General features: G+C 35.8%; 1 protein-coding gene across 2 annotated transcripts in view; it reads right to left on the reverse strand.

The window, feature by feature from the left end:
• Positions 1-21,242, reverse strand: part of WDR72 (WD repeat domain 72) — a 205,612-nt gene that overhangs the window by 143,243 nt on the left and 41,127 nt on the right. For both annotated transcript variants that reach the window (XM_027123063.1, XM_027123064.1), the window contains exons 11-13: positions 20,948-21,193; positions 18,468-18,688; positions 15,762-15,957 (exon numbers count right to left, since the gene is read on the reverse strand). In XM_027123063.1, the coding sequence (XP_026978864.1) occupies positions 15,762-15,957; positions 18,468-18,688; positions 20,948-21,193 (663 nt within the window). The remainder of the gene's footprint in view (positions 1-15,761; positions 15,958-18,467; positions 18,689-20,947; positions 21,194-21,242) is intronic.

The following is a 21,242-nucleotide window of genomic DNA, read 5'->3' on the forward strand; positions in this document are numbered from 1 at the left end:
TGGGTTAAAGATAACTGTCTTATCAAATCTTCTTATTCCAGTTCTTTTCCTGGTTCTCAATTTTGACCTGTCAGCATAAAGTACAATTCATTTAACTAACGTTACAAAAACGACTTGCTATCCCCTCAAACAATGAACAAACTATAAGATGACATCCTGTGTCCCTCAGTGGAGCTTCTGTTACTCTGACTCTTCCAAGTGGCTGAAACAAGTCCGTTGTCTTCTTTGGCCTAGAGTGGATGGAATCCACCTGCATTTGAATGTGAAAGGGAAAAATAGTGGGCCAGTCCTGTCGCAGGACTTTTGACAAGGCTGAGATTAGCAACCAACTTTTTGTATGGCACAAGATAAAATCTGACAACATTCCCGTAGTCAAATTCCCTGCTCACCACCCAAGCCAAGGACTTGAACTTTGGATTTGTTTTCTCCTGATTCAACCCTGGAAACACAGAAGACCTTTCCCATCAAATCCTAACAAGTAAGTTAATGGTGGAAGTTGGATATTATTGATAACCCTCAGATGAATCAAGTGCGTTCAATATCCTTTATCTCTCAGCCAAATCAGAGAACCCACTTTCCCAGAGAATAACAATTATTACAGTCCACTGAGTCTTGCTTTTCCAATCCTTTCTGTGGCAGCTGGCTACTGTGAAGTTGTTAGGGAATTGAAAGGAGGCAGCATGGGGAGGGGCAGATGGCTCCTTTGGGTTTATTTCACCAAACATGGCAGCTGTGAAACCCACTAATGTTCCAAGTGTTCATATAAAATGCTCGCAAAAGGGGCCAAGTTAAGGAAGAGCCACAGGGCAGCCTTCCTGATGTGTTCCTCTTTTTGTTGCTATAGAATAAGCTCCTGAGAACATTAAATGCAGATTTGTAACTAACATATGCAGCCAGCACTTGATCCAAAATTTAATCAGACTGCAGGAATAAGCTAAAACTGATTATTGCAAGTATTTTCTTTACTAAAATAAAACCCAGAAAGATAGCAGCTGACAAGGGAAATAATAAAAGCAGTGAAGCATGGCACTTAATTGGTGAAAGTAATTTTAAGAGCAAAAAGTATTTATTTTTATGATTAGAATGAGACTGTATTGATGTTCATATTTTTTTCTGACCATACAAAATGCTCCAAAGACAACCTACAAATACCACAATATGACTAATACATATTAAGATGCCAGAAGATTAAAAAATGATGAAGTTGAATAATACATTAATTAAAATGTATACACACACACGCATATTCCTGTATGTGTGTTATCAGATAAAAATTAATCATATACTGTAGAATTTTAAAAGTCATCTGGGGTATCTAAAAACAATATGGAGCCATATTCACATAAAATATAATTTTTCAATAAAATGTAGAAAATTGTTCAAATGTTTATAACAAATGAGGATTGAGAAAGAAACAAATCCAAATTTGGGAAAAGAAGATTATTTGGGCTTCTTTTGTTAATAGATTTTCAATGTGATATATGGATTTTTAAAGAGCACAGCAGAAACTACCCCATGAAGATTATTTTTTTCTTGAATTTGTCTACATCCTTGGAATTTCTTTACTTTGAAAGCTTGTAAAATTATAAAATCAAATGAAGATTTATATAATATCACCAAAGTAGAGGTTCATGTTCACTACATGGAATTACAGAAGATTCCTGTGGGGGGGGTGGGCAATACATTCACACGTGTGTGTGTGTGTGTGTGTGTATTCACATGCATGTAAAAGGAGTCTACCGAGGCTTAATATGGAAGTAAAAGAAAATATACAATGAGACTCATATGCCTCTCTTCAGTGATGCACTGTTAATTGCTGGATTTAATTTGGTTGAAAAATAAGGTTAAATTCTTTATTATTATTGTATTTTTGCTCTGATATTTTTTAAAAAGGCAGATATCGATTTATACTCCCCAACTGTACTGCTACCATTGAGTAATTCTGATGCATCCCACATTACAAATCATTTAGACCAACAGGGAATTCTTAACCATTTTTGTGCCATGAACCCCTTTAGCAGTGGGAATGCCAATGAACCCTTTCTCACAATTAATATTTTAAAATGTTGGAAATAAAATACACAGGATAATAAAGGATATCAATTATATTGAAATATAATCATCAAAATAATTTTTTAAAAATTTATATGCTTCTTTATTAATGTATTAAATAGCAAGAACTAGTGGTGGGCCTAAAAGTTTACGACACTGATAAACATAAATGATACTTTGAGATACTGGTAACAATTGTAATGTGATATGAAAATTATCTGTGATGTCTATTGTTGAGAAAGTCACAGGTATTGCTAATACTGCTGTGAAATGTTCCCTACATTCAAAATGGAAAGAAATACTTGATTTCATTTAGGGTTTAAAAAACCCTCTAAAGTCCCCCATTATACCTCCCAGGTTGTTATATCAATAATGAAAATAATGAACTAATAATTGGATAATGCCTTATTAAACACTTTCACAAAAACAAATATAAGCATGTCTCTGTATAGATTAATATGTAAAAGGAAAAAACATTAAAATTATAATATGCTAACCATTAATGATTATCAACAAACTTTAGAATTCTACTGCTTTTAAAAATGTTTCCTTTATACTATCTGTACTTCTGCATTCTTATTTTTATTGAGGTGAAACTGACAATAACATAAAATGAACCATTTCAAAGTGTACAATTCAGTGGCATTTAGTGCATTTACAATGTTGTGCAACCACCAACTCTCTCTAGTTTCACATTTTTTTCATCACCACTGAAGGACAACCCGATACCCATTAAGCAATCATTCCCTATCTCCTGATAACCACTAGTCAACTTTCTACCTCTATGGATTTGCTTATTCTTGATATATCATATCACAAAATATAAGATCTTTTGTGACTGGCTTCTTTCACTTAGCATAATGTTTCTGAGGTGCATCCAAATTGTAGCTTGTATCAGTTCCTCATTTGGATAGAATGATAATTTCATTGTATACACCATAATTTGTTTATCCCTTCATCCACTGATGAACATTTGGGTTGTTTCCACCCTTGGGCTATTATAAACAGTGCTGGTACAAACATTCACGTACAAGTTTCTGTGTAGATATATGTTGTTATTTCTCTGGGTCTATACCTAGAAGTGAAATTGCTGGTTCATATGGTATTTCTGGTTAAATTCTGAGGAATTGCCAAACTGTTTCCTACAGTGGCTGCACCACTTCATATTCCCACTGGCAATCTATAAAGGTTCCTATGTCTCTGCATCCTTGGCAAATTTGTTATTTTCCATTTTTTTATTATAAATGTGAATGTGATGTGGTATTTCATTGTGATTTTGATTTCCATTTCCCTGATGGCTAACATGTTGATAATCTTTTCATGTGCTTGTTGGCCGTTTGCATATCTCCTTTGAAGGAATATCTATTCAAGTCTTTGTCCTTTTAAAAATTGGCTTGTTTGTCTTTTTGTTATGTTGTAAGGGTTCTTTATACATTCTGGATATTAAACATTTATGAGATATATAATTTGCAAATACGTTTATCCATTCTGTAGGCTGTCTTTTCACATTCTTCATAATGTCCTTTGATGGGCAAAAGTTGTTAATTTTTATGGAGTCCCATTTATTTTTCTTTTGTTGCTCTGGTTTCTTTTTTATTAGCACAACCATGTGAGATATATATATATTTATATATATGTATGTGGATAGATAGATAGAAATAGATATATAGATATTTATGTATATAAATATATGTGTAATATACACACACATATATGTGGTTAATTAATAAAATAAAGCCAGCATTCTCACACATACTAACTTCTCACATCTCTTCTGCAGCATTGTATTAAGTATCATCACCATCACCATGAGGAAACTAAGGCTTTGATCAATTTAGTGATTTGCCAAAAAGTGCACAAATTAACAGTGGCACAATTTTCTGTCGCTAAATATTGGGCAGGAACATTGGTTTGATACATTAGGAGTGAATAATGAGTCATATGGAATGATTTATGCTTACAGAAGCTAAATATTTTTAAATTTTTTTCCCAGAAGAGGTTTTATGTCTTATCCAAACTTTTTCCAAATTCCTTTTTAGTAGCCATAGATTAAATTATTTTGCATTTTTATTGAAGTATAGTTGATGTACAATATTATGTAAGTTACAGGTGTACAGTATAGTGACTCACAATTTTTAAAGGTTATACTCCATTTATAGTTATTATAAAATGTTGGCTATAGTCCCTGTGTTGAACAATACATCGTTTAGTTTATTTTACATATAATAGTTTTTACCTCATACTCCTCAACCCCTCTGTTGCCCCTCTCCCCTTCTCTCTCCCCACTGGTAACCACTAGTTTTGTTTGTTATATCTGTGAGTCTGTTTCTTTATTGTTATATTCACTAGTTTGTTGTATTTTTTAGATTCAATATATAAGTGGTATCATACAATATTTCTCTTTCTCTAACTTATTTCACTTAGCATAATATCCTCTAAATCCATGTTTTTGCAAATGGCAAAATTTCATTCTTTTTTATAGCTGAGTAGTATTCCATTTTGTACATATTGATATATACCACATCTTCTTTATCCATTCAACTGTTAATGGACACTTAGGTTTCATAGCAACTGTAAATAATGCTGCTATGAACTTCGGGGTGCATGTATCTTTTCGAATTAGTGTTTTTGTTTATTCAGATATATACCCAGGATTGGAATGGCTGGGTCACATAGTAGTTATATTTTTAGTCTTTTGAGAAACCTCCTCACTGTCTTCCACAGTGGCTGTACCAATTTACATTCCCACCAACAGTGGACGAGGGTTGCCTTTTCTCCACATCCTCACCAACATTTGTTATTTGTGTTCTTTTTAATGATAGCCAATCTGACAGGCGATATTTCATTGTGGTTTTGATTTGCATTTTCCCTGATGAATAGCAATGTTGAGCATCTTTTCATGTGCTTATTGGCCATCTGCACGTCCTCTTTGGAAAAATGTTTATTTTTTAATCAGGTTGTTTTTTTGATGTTGAGTTGTATGAGCTCTTTGTATATGTTGGACATTAACCCCCTTTTCAGTCATATCATTTGCAAATATTTTTTTCCCATTCAGTAGGCTGTCTTTTTGTTTTGTTGATGGTTTCCTTTGCTGTAAAAGCTTTTAAGTTTAATTAGGTCCATTTGTTTATTTTTGCTCTTATTTCCTTTGCTTTAGGAGACAGATCCAAAAACTATTGCTATGAATTATGTCAAAGAGAGTTCTGCCTATGTTTCCTTCTAGCATTTTATGGTTTCCGGTCTTACATTTAGGTCTTTAATCCATTTTGAGTTTACTTTTGTATATGATATTAGAGAATTTCCTAATTTCATTCTTTTAAATGTAGCTGTCCAGTTTCCCTAGTGCCACTTATCGAAGAGACTCTTTTCTCCACTGTATATTCTTGCCTCCTCTGTCATAGATTAATTGACCATAAATGTGTGGGTTTATCTCTGGGCTTCCTATCCTGTTCCATTGATCTATATTTCCGTATTTCATGCCATTTGTAGTATAGTATAGTATAGTATATTTGTATATAGTATATAGTATAGTATAGTATATTTGTAGTATAGTCTGAAGTCAGGGCACATGATTCCTCCAGCTCTGTTCTTCTTTCTCAAGATTGTTTTGGCTACTTGGGATCTTTTGTGTTTCCATACAAATTTTAAGATTATTTGTTCTAGTTCTGTCCAAAATGCCATTGGTGTTTTGATAGGGATCGCATTGAATCTGTAGACTATCTTGGGTAATATGGCCATTTTAACAATATCAGTTCTTCCAATCCAAAAATAAGGTATATCTTCTCATCTGTTTGTGTCACCTTTAATTTCTTTCGTCAGTGTCTTATCGTTTTCCAAGTACAGATATTTTACCTCCCTAAGTAGGTTTATTCCTAGGTATCTTATTCTTTTTAATGTGATGGTAAGTGGGATTGTTTCCTTAATTTCTCTTTCTGGCAGTTCATTGTTAGTGTATAGACTGCAACAGATTTCTGTACATTAATTTTGAATCCTGCAACTTTACTGAATTCATTGATGAGCTCTAGTAGTTTTCTGGTGGCATCTTTAGGATTTTATACGTATAGTATCATGTCACCTGCAAATAGTGACAGTTTTGCATATTCCTTTCCAATTAGGATTCCTTTTATTTCTTTTTCTTCTCTGATAGTTATGGTTAGGACTTCCAATACTATGTTGAATAAAAGTGGTGAGAGTGGACATCCTTGCCTTGTTCCTGATCTTAGAGGGAATGCTTTCAGCTTTTCACTGTTGAGTATGATGTTAGCTGTGAGTTTGTCATCTATGGCCTTTATTATGTTGAGGTATGTTCCCTCTATGCCAACTTTCTGGAGAGTTTTTATTATAAATGGGTGTTGAATTTTGTCGAACGCTTTTTATCCATCTATTGAGATGATCATATGGTTTTTAGTTTTCTGTTTGTTAATGTGGTATATCAAATTGACTGATTTGAAGATATTGAAAAATCCTTGCAACCCTGGGATAAATCCCACTTGATCATGGTGTATGATCCTTTTAATGTGTTGTTGGATTTGCTTTGCTAACATTTTGTTGAGGATTTTTGCATGTATGTTCATCAGTAATATGTAATTTTCCTTTTTGAGATATCTTTGTCTGGTTTTGGTATCAGGGTGATGCTGGCCTCATAGAATGAGTTTGGGGGTGTTCCTTCCTCTGCAATTTTTTGGAATACTTTCAGAAGGATAGGTGTTAACACTTCTTTAAATGTTTGGTAGAATTCACCTACATAAAGCTGGTCCTGGACTTTTGTTTGTTGGTATTTTTAAAATTACTGATTAAATTCCATTACTTGTAATTGGTCTGTTCAAATTTTCCATTTCTTCTTGGTTCAGTCCTGGGAGATTGTACCTTTCTAAGAATTTCTTCTTAGAAATTTCGTCCATTTCTTCTAGGTTGTCCATTTTATTGGCATACAGTTTTTCTTAGTAGTCTCTTATAATCTTTTGTATTTCTGTAGTATTGGTTGTAACTTCTCCTTTTTAATTTCTGATTTTATTGATTTTGGCCCTTTCCCTTTTTTCTTAATGATTCTTGCAAAAAGTTTATCAATTTTGTTTATCTTTTCTGAGAATCAGCTTTTAGCTTCATTTATCTTTTCTATTTTTTTTAGTCTCTATTTTATTTATTTCTGTTCTGATCTCTATGATTTCTTTCCTTCTACTAACTTTGAGTTTTGTCTGTTCTTTCTCTACTTCCTTTAGGTGTAAGTTTAAGTTGTTTATTTGAGATTTTTCTTGTTTCCTGAGGTAAGCTTATATGGCTATACTACTACCTCTTACAACTGCTTTTGCTGCATCCTATAGGTTTCGGATCAACATGTTTTCATTTTCATTTGTCTCTAGGTACTTTTTACTTCCTCTCTGATTTCTTCAGTGATTCATTGGTTGTTTAGTAGCATATTGTTTACAAAAGCTAAATATTTTTAAAATTTTTAATTAAATTCAACAAATATTTGTTAATTTCTTCCCATGTGTTAGGTGTTATGTAGCTTCTGGGAATAGAACAGTGAACATGACAGACACAGTTCTTGCCCTTATGGTGTTTTAGGCTACTGAAGTATGAAATTTTAAGTATGAAATTATAAGTACATTGTGCTATGGGAACTAGTAACAAAACTCTCCACTACACTAACCTGCCCTCATCCCTGCCTTCAGCTAAGAGCTTAGAATACTTGTCAGTACATTTGGGCACTTTAGCGTAATTCATATACCACATTCTTATACGTTGCCCTATGTTTTTTCAAATTGTTTCAAAGGGATAAACTCTCCATGATTTTATTGGAAGGCCATATGTGATAATTCTAGTATACCTCAGAGTGGTATGCCTTTCATCAGAATAAGAAATAACTGTTGAGCTCAACTAGAGTGGGGACAGGAGGTAAAGAGGGAGAAACAGTGAAATTTTCAGTATAAACTGGTATGCTAATATATGAAGGACTTATATAAGTAACAGTTAATGTTTATTCAGTGCTAATTGCCATGAAGAGATGGTGATTCTTTGAGGAGTTAAAAGTTAACTGGGGATAATAAAGATTGGAAAGAGTAGAACAACATTCAAACCCAGAAGTACGAATCTCAGGGCTCATGGTCATAACCCCTCTGGATGCTAATTTCTACTCAAGACATTGAACTTTGACAATTGTGCAACTATTCAGTAGCTAAACTGCAGACAAAGCTCATATGCACAAGTGCGTACAATAAAAACTTGCATGCACGTGCACACAATACTATGTGAATCAAAATCTCAAATTATAGTGTAGCTGTGATAACTAGGACCAAGGACAAAAAAATAAAGATTCAAAAAATAGGCAGTAAAACTAAAAATACACGTTGAGCAATAACATCAGTAATTATTATAATAAAGAAGAAAAGGTGATATAGGAAAAAAGCCCACCCTGTGCTTTAATGCATCCTATTTTTGTTTTCTAAAAACAATCATCCCAAGAGAGTTCCATCTATAATCTACCACAACAAAATAACGTGACTTTGAGAAAATGACACACTGGAGAGACTACTGCCTGTCGGATGCTGCATACCCCAAACCTACCCCTAAAACGCATATAATGAAAGTCATACTTGGTTTGTGCTGACAAGGCAGTCGACACAACATAACTTTACCCCTATATCTACAAAGGGGTGACTTTCCTTGATGAGAAAACCAAGCAAAACTGCCCCTCAGAATGGTATAGTTGGTAACTAGTGGAATTTTAAATTTTTATTTTATATACTATATGCTATATACTAAATATACTATTGGGTTGGCCAAAACGTTCATTCAGGTTTTTCTGTTACACCTTACGGAAAAATCCGAACTAACTTTTTGGCCAACCCAACATATACTGCAAAAGAAAACCAACTAAAATTTGTGGACTGGAAAATTACTCCTCCAAGTAGTGACCTTCTGTGATATTTTGGCGTGGCAAAGTAGGAATTTAGACACATGATTCTATTCTGTTAGGGAAAATATGACTACATGTATCTGGGAGACTGTGCCTTGCATATATCTATATAGACCTCACCCTAAACAATTAAAGGAGACTCAGATCTATAGTAGATTAAACACTGGATGTTTTCTAAAAATATGGCCTATTAGCTATTAGTTGACAAACTTCATTTATCTTTCTTAATAGTTTTAGTTTTTAAATTTTCTTTTTTTCTTGTACTTTGAAACCACGGAAGAACAAATGCTTCATTTACATGGCATCGTAGTAGATTGAATAATTTTATAGCTAACTGCTACTCATTTCACTAAGAAAAAGAAATTAAGAGAGAGGAAATTTAACACCTGTGGTGAAAATAACTCCAAAATGTATTATCTTCTTCCTTACTTCCTTAATTTCATATTCATAGGCTTTGTTCCAATGGTCTGTTTATAAGATGGTTGTTTTAAAACTCAGAATGTGTTTTCCCACAGAAACCATGTCATAACCAGAGGCTGGATCCTCAGGCCACACTGCAGCAGTAAAGCTTCCTGCTCAAGGTCACACAGCTCACATTACCTGAGCAGACACAAGAAGACATGAACAAAAATAGATTCACATGGACTCTCAGTTCTACCCACTCATTGGCCTTGAACTCCAGGCCCCAAGCCGCTTCTGAGATTTTCTTAGGTCTAGAATCCACCTTGGATATAATGCCTTTAAATATTCTTCTTGAAGCTAGTGCTGGGAAAGAGAAAGCCCAGCTCCCCAGCAGGAGCCACAGGAAGGGGACTGGCAGCTGCCCATAACATATCTAAGAGCTTCCTGAACAAGGGAAACAATCTCAGCATTTATGTTTCTGGGTGACTGTCTTCCCCTGAGTACAGGAAAGACTGCCCTGAGCAGTGACACATAGTTTTGCCTATCCTCCCTTCCCGTCAGCTGTTGCTTCTGCTACCAGAGTGCCTGCCACTAACAGTCTCCCCACTTGCAATTTGCTGTTTCTAATCTGTCAGCTGAGAAATCTGATGACCAGGGCTGTTAGAACTGCATGTAAATTGAGAGCCAGGTGCCAAGAGATAGCCAGAGACCCTCTCCTTCAAGGGAGCAATGGCGGGGTGGGGGTGGGGGTCCTGGTAGCCATTTCTTTTCTTCTCAGAGTTTTTCTTATGTAATTCCCTGCTTGACAGTCTCAAAAAGCTAACCTCCATCTGCAGAAGGTGCTCCTGTTGTACGGTACAGTGAAGAACACACCAGAACGAAAGAGAGACACACATTCCAGTGCAAGTGCCCAACACTCAGCCTGAGGACCTTCGGATTCAGAAAATCTCTGTGCTCCATTTCCTCCTTTGCAAAATGGGTATAACCATAGAGAGTCAGTGAAGTATAATGAATTAAAATTACAAACTGCTTTAGAATGAGGTGTCAAAATAGTGATCTTTAAAAAGAATGACCATCAGGCTTCCCTGGTGGCATAGTGGTTAAGAATCCACCTGCCAATGCAGGGGACACAGGTTCAATCCCTGGTCTGGGAAGATCCCACATGCTGCAGAGCAACTAAGCCCATGCACCACAACTACTGAGCCTGTGCTCTAGAGCCCACGAGTCACAACTACTGAGCCCACATGCCACAACTACTGAAGCCCACATGCCTAGAGCCCGTGCTCCACAACAAAGAGAAGCCACTGCAATGAGAAGCCCGCGCACCTCAATGAAGAGTAGCCCCCGCTTGCCACAACTAGAGAAAGCCCGTGCGCAGCAACGAAGACCCAACACAGCCAAAAATAAAATAAATAAATTAAAGAGAAAAAAAAAACTACCATCATTCTTAGGGGTCTATAAACTACTGCTGCAAGGCAAATCCAGCCTGTTGTCTGCTTTTGTAAATAAAGTTTTATTGGAACAAAGCCTCACCCACTCCTTTATGTATTGTCAATGGCTTCTGTGCTACATACAAGGGCAGAGTTCAGTAGCTGCAAAAGAGATCATATGGACCACAAAGCTGAAAATATTTACTCTCCAACCCTTTACAGAAAAAGTTTTTTTGACCTATCTTATCAATAAATGTTTTATTTTCAAGCAAATAAGCCTTCATTTTTCCCACAAAAAAATTCAGTTGTTTAATATAGCATATTTCACAACACAGGCCATAAGCTTAACAGAAGACCTTCAATAATATCATTTATATTTAATAACACACAAGAAATTCATTATACAAGTTTTCTGCTATGTAAATCCATTGCTGTGAACAGAAAAGTCCTCAGAATTAATTTAAATTCAATTCTCAAAAGAAAAATGAACTAAGAGGAGAGATTTATTTCTGGTATGCATTTTAGGGGAAAAAATCAGTATTACATTATCTCTATTGTGTCTCATAGCAATGAGGGTAACAAAACTGCCCAGAGTTGTCAGTGTCAAATACACTGTGGGAGCTCAAATATTAATCAAAATGACATCTCCAATTTTTTCCCTTCCTAATCAGGCCTAAACATCATGGGACATCTGCTAAATCAATAAGCAAAACTAGATGCCCTCATCACTCCCAACCTGGCAGCACTGCACTTTTAGCCAGAAGACAAGGGGCCCCACTGCTGCATAAATACTCCTCTGCTTTGATTGTTTGCTTCTCCCATGAGATGAGCATGCCCACCTATGATCCCAAACTTTACCCTGGTACATATCTGGCTATGCCACCTGTCACTGAAAAGATACACCTCAGACAATTTCAAGGTAAGATAGGCATGGGGGTACGTGGCTCTAGAATATGCTTGTGCATTCTACCAAAGAGAATAAATAAATGAATAAATACATCTCATGAATAAAATGAGAATAGGTTGTTGTAAAGTGTTTGTGAAAAACTAAAGTCTCATATCCCATCTTCCAAACCTGGAGGAAGGTGGCACAGGGACTGACCCATACCCCACCCCCCAACCTTCTGCCAAGGTGGGCTTTTGGTACAGTTGAGAATTAATTACCTTTGGCTTTAATCCCCTTCCCCTGCCTTTTATTTCTAGGTCTCTTGCCCCCAAATCCTTATCCCGCTGACACCTCCTATTTCTCTCTCTAGGAGCTCTGGAGTTGCTCTAGTGCTGAAAGATCTGATAAATGCCTGAGTGTCAATTTATTCTCCTCCATGTATTTAGAGGAGGCAGAGGGCTGGAAAAATGGAGCAGAGAATAGGTCTGTTCACACATGGAACCAAGTTTGAACCTTTCAGCAAAGCTAAAAGGAAAAAAAGAAGAAAAATTGGCTGGCATAGAAAATACACAGACTTCTACACAAGGAAGTGAGATATGCATCTGTGAATTCCAGAAACCCTAAGGGAGACTTGGAAGAGAAAGCTAAGGGTCTATCTACAGTTGGGCAGCCACGTTCTAAGAGCCACTGCAACCGGCCAATGGTAAGATGAACTCATTTGTACTCAGTCTACTGAAGTCCAAGAAAACTTGGGTTGGTTCATTTATTCATGTGCCAGGCATGTCAGTGAACAAGCATATTCTATACCCTCATAGACCTCTTTTCAGCCTAATTATTTTGGTCTTAGCCAGCATTTTTTCTCCTAACTTTATGAAACTATAAATGGAAAGTCTTCCTGATCCTGGATTTTCCCACCTTTACAGAAAAAGGATAAAATAGATATCAAGTACAGCAAACATAATGGAAATATCTTAGCCAGATGAAATACAGCTTGAGAAAGAAAAAGTAGTTCATTAAATTTTAAACAAAATTGGAATTGCTGAGGTTAAAGGCAACTCAAAACAAAGCCAATACCAGACACAGACTAAAAGGAACAACATAGACTTACTCAAAAGGAATGAGTGTGGTAAGGAGTTTACTTATCAGCCATCTCCAGAGTGTCATGGGGCTCAAATGAGATTATCAAGGGGAGGATGCTTTGAAAAAGTGAAGAGGCACATCACAAATGTGATGGCAATGATACAATTATTGGTAACATTTTCACCAATTATAAGCTTAAGTTGAGTTATGGTTGTTTATAAACTATTACTGCAGATCACCAAGAGATAAACAGCCTCATAGCTTCATTTGGAATAAATATCCTATAAGTTAACTGGGCACTAAACATGTGCATATCATTTTATATGGCCATTTTAAAACAAGCTATTTTTTTATAGGAAGCAATATACATAACCAACTATAGGAGATTCCTGAGTTTAAGTATGGTGTGTCCATAATGGCCAATATGTCAATTATTGTCCATTTGACAACCCACTCCATCCTTCCAATCCCCTTCTGTGTCCTGTTCTGTGCCCCTGGCTGATGCCTAGAACTGAATATCCTTCTGACTTCCAGTTGGATTAAACTAATGAAGATGGTGACTGCAGAAGGAGAGAGAAGAGAATTTCTTCCAACTCTCTCTTTGTATCAGTACTGCATTTCTGGTGGGAGCTGTTTCTCTTCCATGATCCCAGGGAGTACCCACTCCTCTTTGGCTTCAGCTTAACTGGGTTCCAGTACCACTATTTTCTTGTCTTTCACTTCAGCCCTAGAGGTGGTAAGAGCTTCCTGATACTGCTACTGTCTGGGTAGTGGCCTCACTATCCACTCCTTGTCTGTTCCTTAATCCCTATCCACATCCCTATAAAGAGTCCTTTCCTTAACGTCTCTTTACTTAACCCAGCTGGGTTGACTTCAATTTCTGGCCAGGACTGTGACTGAAATATAATATAGACATCTATTTATCGACATAGAAAGATGTCTGACAGAAAGTAGATCAAAATATAAACAGCAGCTATCTTTAGGCAGTGGGATAGGATTATTTGGATTTTTTTTATGTTTCTCTGTATTTTTCAACTGTTCTACATTTGGTTATATATCTTGGGAGCATAAAAAGAAATAATACAATTAAAATACGACGTGGGAATAAATATGGTTTCAAGAAGTACTAGTGGTTTGGCTTCCCTTCTTTACTGCCCGCCCCATCAGGAACAGATAAATTAAAAGTTGCATAGCCTGAAAGGTGTCCTGGTGGGGCAATGGAACCATAAACACTTATGAGTGCCCAGATCTTTTTTATTCTTGCTAGACTCCATTTTCTAGGAAAAAATATGTTTGATGAGCAAGTATTTACAATTTCACAATTAAAGACAATGCAGTTGCGCTATATTTAAAATGGATAACCAACAGGGATGTACTGTGTAGCACAGGGAACTCTGCTCAATATTCTGTAACAATCTAAATGGGAAAAGAATTTGAAAAAGAATAGATACATGTATATGTATAACTGAATCACTCTGTTGTACACCTGAAACTAACACAATGTTGTTAATCAACTATATGCCAATATAAAATAAAAAGTTAAAATAAATAAATAAATACATGCTATCATAACCATTAAAAAATGCAGTTGCACACATTTATAAGTGTATGTGTTTTACAGATTCATATTTCACTAGCACAAATCAAGATTTTGCTGCATTTTTAAATAATATTAATAATAGTTAACTCTTACTAAAGACTTGGCATCTACAGGCTCTGTTTACAAGAATTGGAGGTATTTGTTAATTTAATCCTAATAGGAAGACAAGTATTATTACTCCTGTTTCATAGGTGAGCAAATTGACAAGCAGTGAAGCCAAGTTATTTGTCCAAGATCATACAGTTTTTGCTTGCAGGTCCTGGAGGCAAGTCCAGGCATTAGAACCTATTTGATCCATTATACTCAATCATCACTCAGGTTGATAGATTACCTAAGAATTCTAAATTCTCTTAATCTTGTGAATATGTGCAAAGAACAACGGGGAGGGGGGCCTCATATTGGTTCACCACTTACTAGTGTGTAACCTAGCACACTTACAGATCAGAGCAACAAATTTCTCATCCATGCAATGGGGTATAATACCGCTTCTACCTACCCTAGAAGTTGTGATAATCTAATGGGAAATAAGCATGAGGCCCATCAAAGCTGTAAAGCAAAGCACAAATGTAAGGTGGTATTATCTTGCATCCTCCGTGTACCATCGTCATTAATACATGAAAGTCAAATGTAAAGAAAATAGCAATTATTTTGGTGAAGTATGGCTCTAAACTATTATAAGCTATCCAGTCTGTTCACAACGCCCAGCATAAAGCCACCACTGATTAATCAATACAAATCATGCAATGGTTTCAGTAAAATGTACTCTCCAGGGCACTCCCTTGACTCACATTCATTCATTACCTCGCTTTATTTGATTTGTTCCCAGCATTGGCCTGAAATGTGTTACTCTCAATCTTAAGTTATACAGTAAAACTTTTTGAAAAACTTAAAAGTTCAAACTAGACATTCTCTATGCTCTGACATCAAAAGTTCAATGGAACCACTCAGTTTTCAGTTTCTCTGACTCAACATTTTGGAGTTTTGTAATTAATTATATTCCATGATTACTGATCAACAATTAGCTCAAAATGTTGCTGAGATGGTGAGTATGCTGAAGAAAGCAGAATTCAATGACTGAGACTAGTAGTAGGACACTAAATTTCTCTCTTGTTAATAATTAAAGTAGATAACTTATGTTTTTATTTATAGCTTCCAGAAATATCCGGCTCGTTCCTGCGCACTGCTCTGTCAGGTAATCATCAGTGGGTTAGGATCTGACTTGGGCTGTTGTGTTTATTTTCCATACACACCTTCAAACGAAGCCATTAAATGCAGCCCAACCAAAGGTAAAAGCAAGTGAGGGCATCACCGTGTCTTTTCTGGAACTCTCCACCCAGCCAAATGCTTTGATGCATAAAGATATAAAGGATGAAAAGGGGTAAAATTTCAATTTACCTGTCTCAATTTCCCAGATGTATACAGAGTCATCTGCACATCCAACAATTAGAAAGTTCTCGACGGGATGCCATTTTATCATCTTCACAGGGAAAAGGTGCTTTCGGGCGCTCAGGAGGCACCTCCTCCCCTCAAGGTGAAGGAGAGCCACGGAATGGTCACTGCACACACAGCAAATTACCTGATGACTTCGTAGCTATGAAAAAAAAAATGGCATTCTTTGTAAGCTAATAGTCAAATGCTTTCTTTAAAATTAAATCAGATTTTCCCCCCTAGTAACATAAGTTTTTGTTAAAATCCCATTTACAAAATGACAGTTCTGCTTTCTCTAGCACCTCTCCACATAACACTGCACAGGGGAGCTTTACAAACCAAGTAGATTTTAAATTCAAAGACCTATTAGGAAGGTCAAAAGACACAAGTAAAGAGGAGAATTCCAGGCCAGATCTACTTATAAGATAAATGAAGGACTTGATCATCACTCAGCAGATTCAGGCAGCGAGGCAGACATCGGAAATAATGCAGAATAAAATAAACCCCAGAACTAATTTGTTGCCACAAAAAGAAGCTATTTGTAGACACAAGCTTAGGCCCAAGGGTATCATGAGCTGATATCTTCCACTTAGAGCCTCAAAATGTGATTTGGTGCTGTTCCCAGAACTATACAGATTCTAATCCAAACAGGAAACTCAGTGTAGACACAATCTAAAAGAGGTAAGCATTAGATAGTTCCAACTGAATGTACAGCTTCAAAGACACAGGGACCAAAAATAGTCTCACAGGACAAAGATCCTTAAGATACTTTCAAGAACGTCAGCATGTGGTTACCTTCAGCATAGTTTAGGACAAAGACTGTTCTTGCTGGGTGCTGTTGAGGCTCATCTAGGAGAGGTTGACAGGGCAGCTTTGTGCCTCATCACGAGGTCCAGGCACTGATCAGCCCATCAGTGGGTATGGCTGGGGTGTGGTGAGAAGGGGCAGTGGGTAGTTCCTCTGCTATTTTTTTCTTTTCTAACCATCTTGCTATGTCGATGCTCCTACTTTGACTAAGGCACCCAGCCAGACTTTCGTCTGCTATGTTAAAAGCATCAGCTAGGGTTCCTGAACAATCTCCCAGTGCCCATCACTGACCTCTCTCTGTGGGGCATTGGAGAACTTGTTATTTTTCCTAATACTTGTAAAGGAGACTACAGATATTCTGAGGGGGGGGAGGGGGGATCACAAAATGGCAGGTGTGATATATGGGGAGCCTGGACTTGTAGAATGGGGCACAGATGGCATTGCCCCCCAACTATTACCTCTTGGAGAACCTTCCTGACCCCCAGTCTCTAGAATAGACAGCCCAGTGTACTTCAGGAAACTCACACACACCTACAACACAAGAGAACACACATAACACGTGAACACAGATCCTATGGCCAGGAGTAGACGTATACTAGAGACCCACACTAGGCCAATCAGATTCTCTTTTCTAGGCGTTTGAAATTGTAAGGCTAAAAGAAATCATAGGAAGAGGCAAGAGAATGGAGCAATCACAGAAAAGCAGACCATTTTGGAGCAGTGGATTCAAAGAGTAACCTTGGTTTCTGAATTTAAGTTCCACTGTAGGTCCTTGCTCTAGTGCTTTGTCTTGGATGCCTAGGGATTGCCCCTTGTGCCCTTTCAATAAACTCCCTTTTTATTTGACTTTGAATGTGTCCTGATCCTTGGAGTTAAATCATCTATGACTGAGGCAGAAGTAAAAGGGGTCAGGAGTGGAACTGACTTGGACTACGGTCCTGGGGCTGAGAGAAAAAAAAAATTTTTGAAAAAGGGAGAACTTCAGGAATAAAAGATATATCAAGGTATCCCAAATCACCACATAGGTTTTTTTTTTTTGGGGGGGGAGGGGTCACTTAACTTTGTTTTACTGTTTTGGTTAATCATTTCTGTTCCTGAAATACTGCTTTCATTTTTTCTTACTACAAAAATACAGTGCAAGTTTTCTCTGGTTTTACTTTGGAACTGATTTTTCATAACATTACTATGGAGAAATAATGTTTACAAGTCAATCAACTAGCTTATAAACTCAGAAAACTCAAAACTTGGCTGTCCATATTTTATCAAAGATATCAGCTTTATGAAAGCTGAATTTAAGCTGACATTGCATGAGAAAATTATACCTGAAAGTATTTCCTTTGCTCAGCACAAGGTAGATGCTCGTAAATTTGTTAAAGCTCGTCATTTGTTAAATAAATGAAAGAGTAAACAAAAATCTATTTAAGAAAAAGAAAGTGTAACTATCATTATTATTATTAAATTGTTGAAGGCAAAAGTTAATTTTAATTTACAGTTCCTACATATTTATTTTTCCATTGAGTGTCCATTACTTTTATTTAAAAAGAAAATTCCATTAAAAATTAAGATGTAGAACTAGGAAAAAAAAAAGAACAAACGTATAAGTACTTAAAGAGAATTAACTGACTTTTGTAAAGCCAAGAATTGATGAGACCTTTGCTTTAGAACCAAATTATCTGTATAAGCTGTAAAAATAATAAAATGCATAAAATATAAGAAAGGAATTCATAAAAATCATCCAGTTATATTATGGTTTTTTCTTTTCTGTGGAAATATGGGTTATTTTTCCTTACATTTTTTAAACATTCTGAAATGTTATATGTATAACTTAAATTTATGTGTTATGTTTCACTCTTTATCTTAACTTACTTTGAGATTCTCTGGTGACATCAAAAGACTCGTTACTAAACCAGCTTGCAAAAAGAATTTATGCAAAATTTCTTCAGTAAAGATATCCCACAAGATGACCCATGAGTCCTGGTCCCCAGACACCAGCCAACTTTGGTCTAATTTTGAAGAGAGACCATGTGGATAAAGCAAGGAAGTAACACTGTGGTGATGGCCTTTGAGAACTTTCTGAGGAAGGGAACCTGGAAAACAACCAAACACCAAATAATAAAAAAGAGTTATTTTTGTTCAAGAAATAGTCCAGAGATTTTCTTTTATAAATTTTTAACGTAAGGAAACTACATATAATTAAAGGTAGGCAGTTGACTAAGAAAATTAATGAACAACCCTTGGATTCTCTCAAAAGGCAAGTGCCTATTATAAGCCAGGTCGTGCTTTTGATGGAGCACTAAATCTGGTTGTTCAAAGTCTATTAATTCTTTAAGGATGTTAGCAAGTTACCAATTCCAGTGCTATGAAATAGCAAACTCTGTTCTAAAAGAGTGAACAATTTATACATTTTGTCTCTATAAAAATAATCTCAGAACACTACTGCTGTCCTTTAAAACAGCATGACCAAGTCTAGTATAAAAGAAAAGCAAAGTTTCACGGAATATTTTTGCTTTAAAAGATATTACAGATTACCTAGTTCCACCATTTTGTTTTACAGATAAAAGTATCTGAGGCTCAGAGAGGTTAAGTGGCTTGAATCCAAGTGTGAAGAAACACAGCATAATATTTAAGAGCACAGCTTTGCTGTTAAACAAATCTGGCTTTGTTTTTCTCGGTCTATCACTTACTAGATGTGTCACTGTGGACAACTTGCCTTTTCCCTCTAAGCCACAGGTACTGCATCTGAAAAAGTGGGATAATAACAGCACTTACTTCACACAAGACTACTGTGTGGAATAAATAAAATAATTGTTCATAATTTCTTAGCACTGGCACTTGGTAGGAACCTAGGTGTTTCATACCATAGCTGTATTAGAACACAGGCTTACTGACACCCAGTTTCCACACTGCTTCTTCCTTCATTATTAGCTAAACCTAAAAAAACTGGAGAGGACCACAGACCACAAACTCTCTTTATTTACACTGAAAATGAGTCCCAAAGAATCATTATTACTTCTATTCCGTCAGGTACCTTCTCACTTTATATCCACTAGCAAACCAAGATGAATATTAATTCAGATGCTAAAGATCAAATGTAGGTTTCTGCTTGTTTTCAGGATAAGATAAATCAGCCTAGATAAAATATGCTAAGGTCTTAAGCTTTTTTGCTAACTTTTAACAGCAGCCATTGAGATGTAAAGTGATGTATTACCTCTCCTTGCTTTATCGCTACTCACTCCTCTATTTCATTCAATCACTGAATCACTGAAAAGTTAGAACATTTAGTAAGTAGCCAAAGTAAGCTGAGAACAGCAATAGGCAATGTAACAAGTTTCGTTTTTTTTTTTTTTTAATTGATATTTGGTCTGTCAGGACCTTGTAGTCTAGTAGGGTCCATACAATGAAAAGTGGTATACAAATTTCCCTACACAGCCCCAAATCTCAATCACCTCCTATATTTCTTTCCTTTACATAAGACAACTTATTGCATAATGGTCTTTATTTAAGAGATTTTCACTGTTGCAGTGCACAAAGATATATAAGAACACATTTACATTTCATTACCAAAAAAATTAAAAATTAAAACAGGAAGATACCACTTTCTCCTGATTGGCAAATATTAAAAAATTGAATAGCACAGTAAGTTGGCTAAGGCTTGGGGGAAAAGGCATTCTCATACATCTGTGTTAGTGGACACACATGTATATTGATGTACTTTGGAGAACATTTTAAGATATATTTTCAAAATTAAAAATACACATAAAGGTTGATCTAGTAATTCTACTCCTGGAAATTAATACTATACATATACCTACATATATGTGCAAAGATAGTTAATTCTGCATTGTCTATAGTAGCCAAAGACAAGAAAAAACTTGAACACCCATCATAGGAGATTTTTTAAATTAGAATTCAATCATTATTAATCATTTAAAATTAAGTCATAAAGAATGTGCTCAAAATATTTTATTAAGGACATTTTAGTAAAGTGTGTACAATGTGGTTCTATTTTTATAATATAATTAAAAGAATGTATACTGCTCTTTTGTTATATGCTTATATATGCATAGGAAATTTCAAAAAATGTATAAAGAAACTTATTAGCACTTGCCTTTGGTGATCTTCCTGGAAGATCAAAGAAGGAGAGAAATGTATTTCTCATTGTATAACCTTCTGTTTGACTTTTAAAAAAAAACCTATATGTGCGTTTTACTTTAACATTAAAACATGCACAAATTTATTAGCAAATGCCTGTAATTTTCTTAAGCTTCAGCAATCTTCTTAGTATAGCTTATTAAAGTTGAAGCTTAGGTAAATTAAATAAATAGGGTCAAATAAAATTCAATGACCTTTTAGTAAAGAACCGCCTTCTAGAAGTCCTGCTTTGGCAGCATTCAAAGCCTGTGTAATGAAAATTGTCCCATCTTCACAGCCACATATTAGTTTATCAAGACTTGGAACATACTCTGATGAAGTGACAACCACAATTCCATTCTCATCTCTAAACCCAGAGAAGTAGTCAATAATACTTTGTGACATGGTATGATGCTTATCAAAATTATCTTGAAGGGTCCAGGTGGTAGTTATTGGTATCTCTAAAAGGAAAACACATAAGGGAAAATTTGGTTTATAAATTCATCATAG

The sequence above is a fragment of the Aethalodelphis obliquidens genome, unplaced genomic scaffold (genome assembly GCF_003676395.1).
Source record: "Aethalodelphis obliquidens isolate GAN/ISIS:26980383/991018 unplaced genomic scaffold, ASM367639v1 scaffold26, whole genome shotgun sequence".
Classification (NCBI taxonomy): domain Eukaryota; kingdom Metazoa; phylum Chordata; class Mammalia; order Artiodactyla; family Delphinidae; genus Aethalodelphis; species Aethalodelphis obliquidens.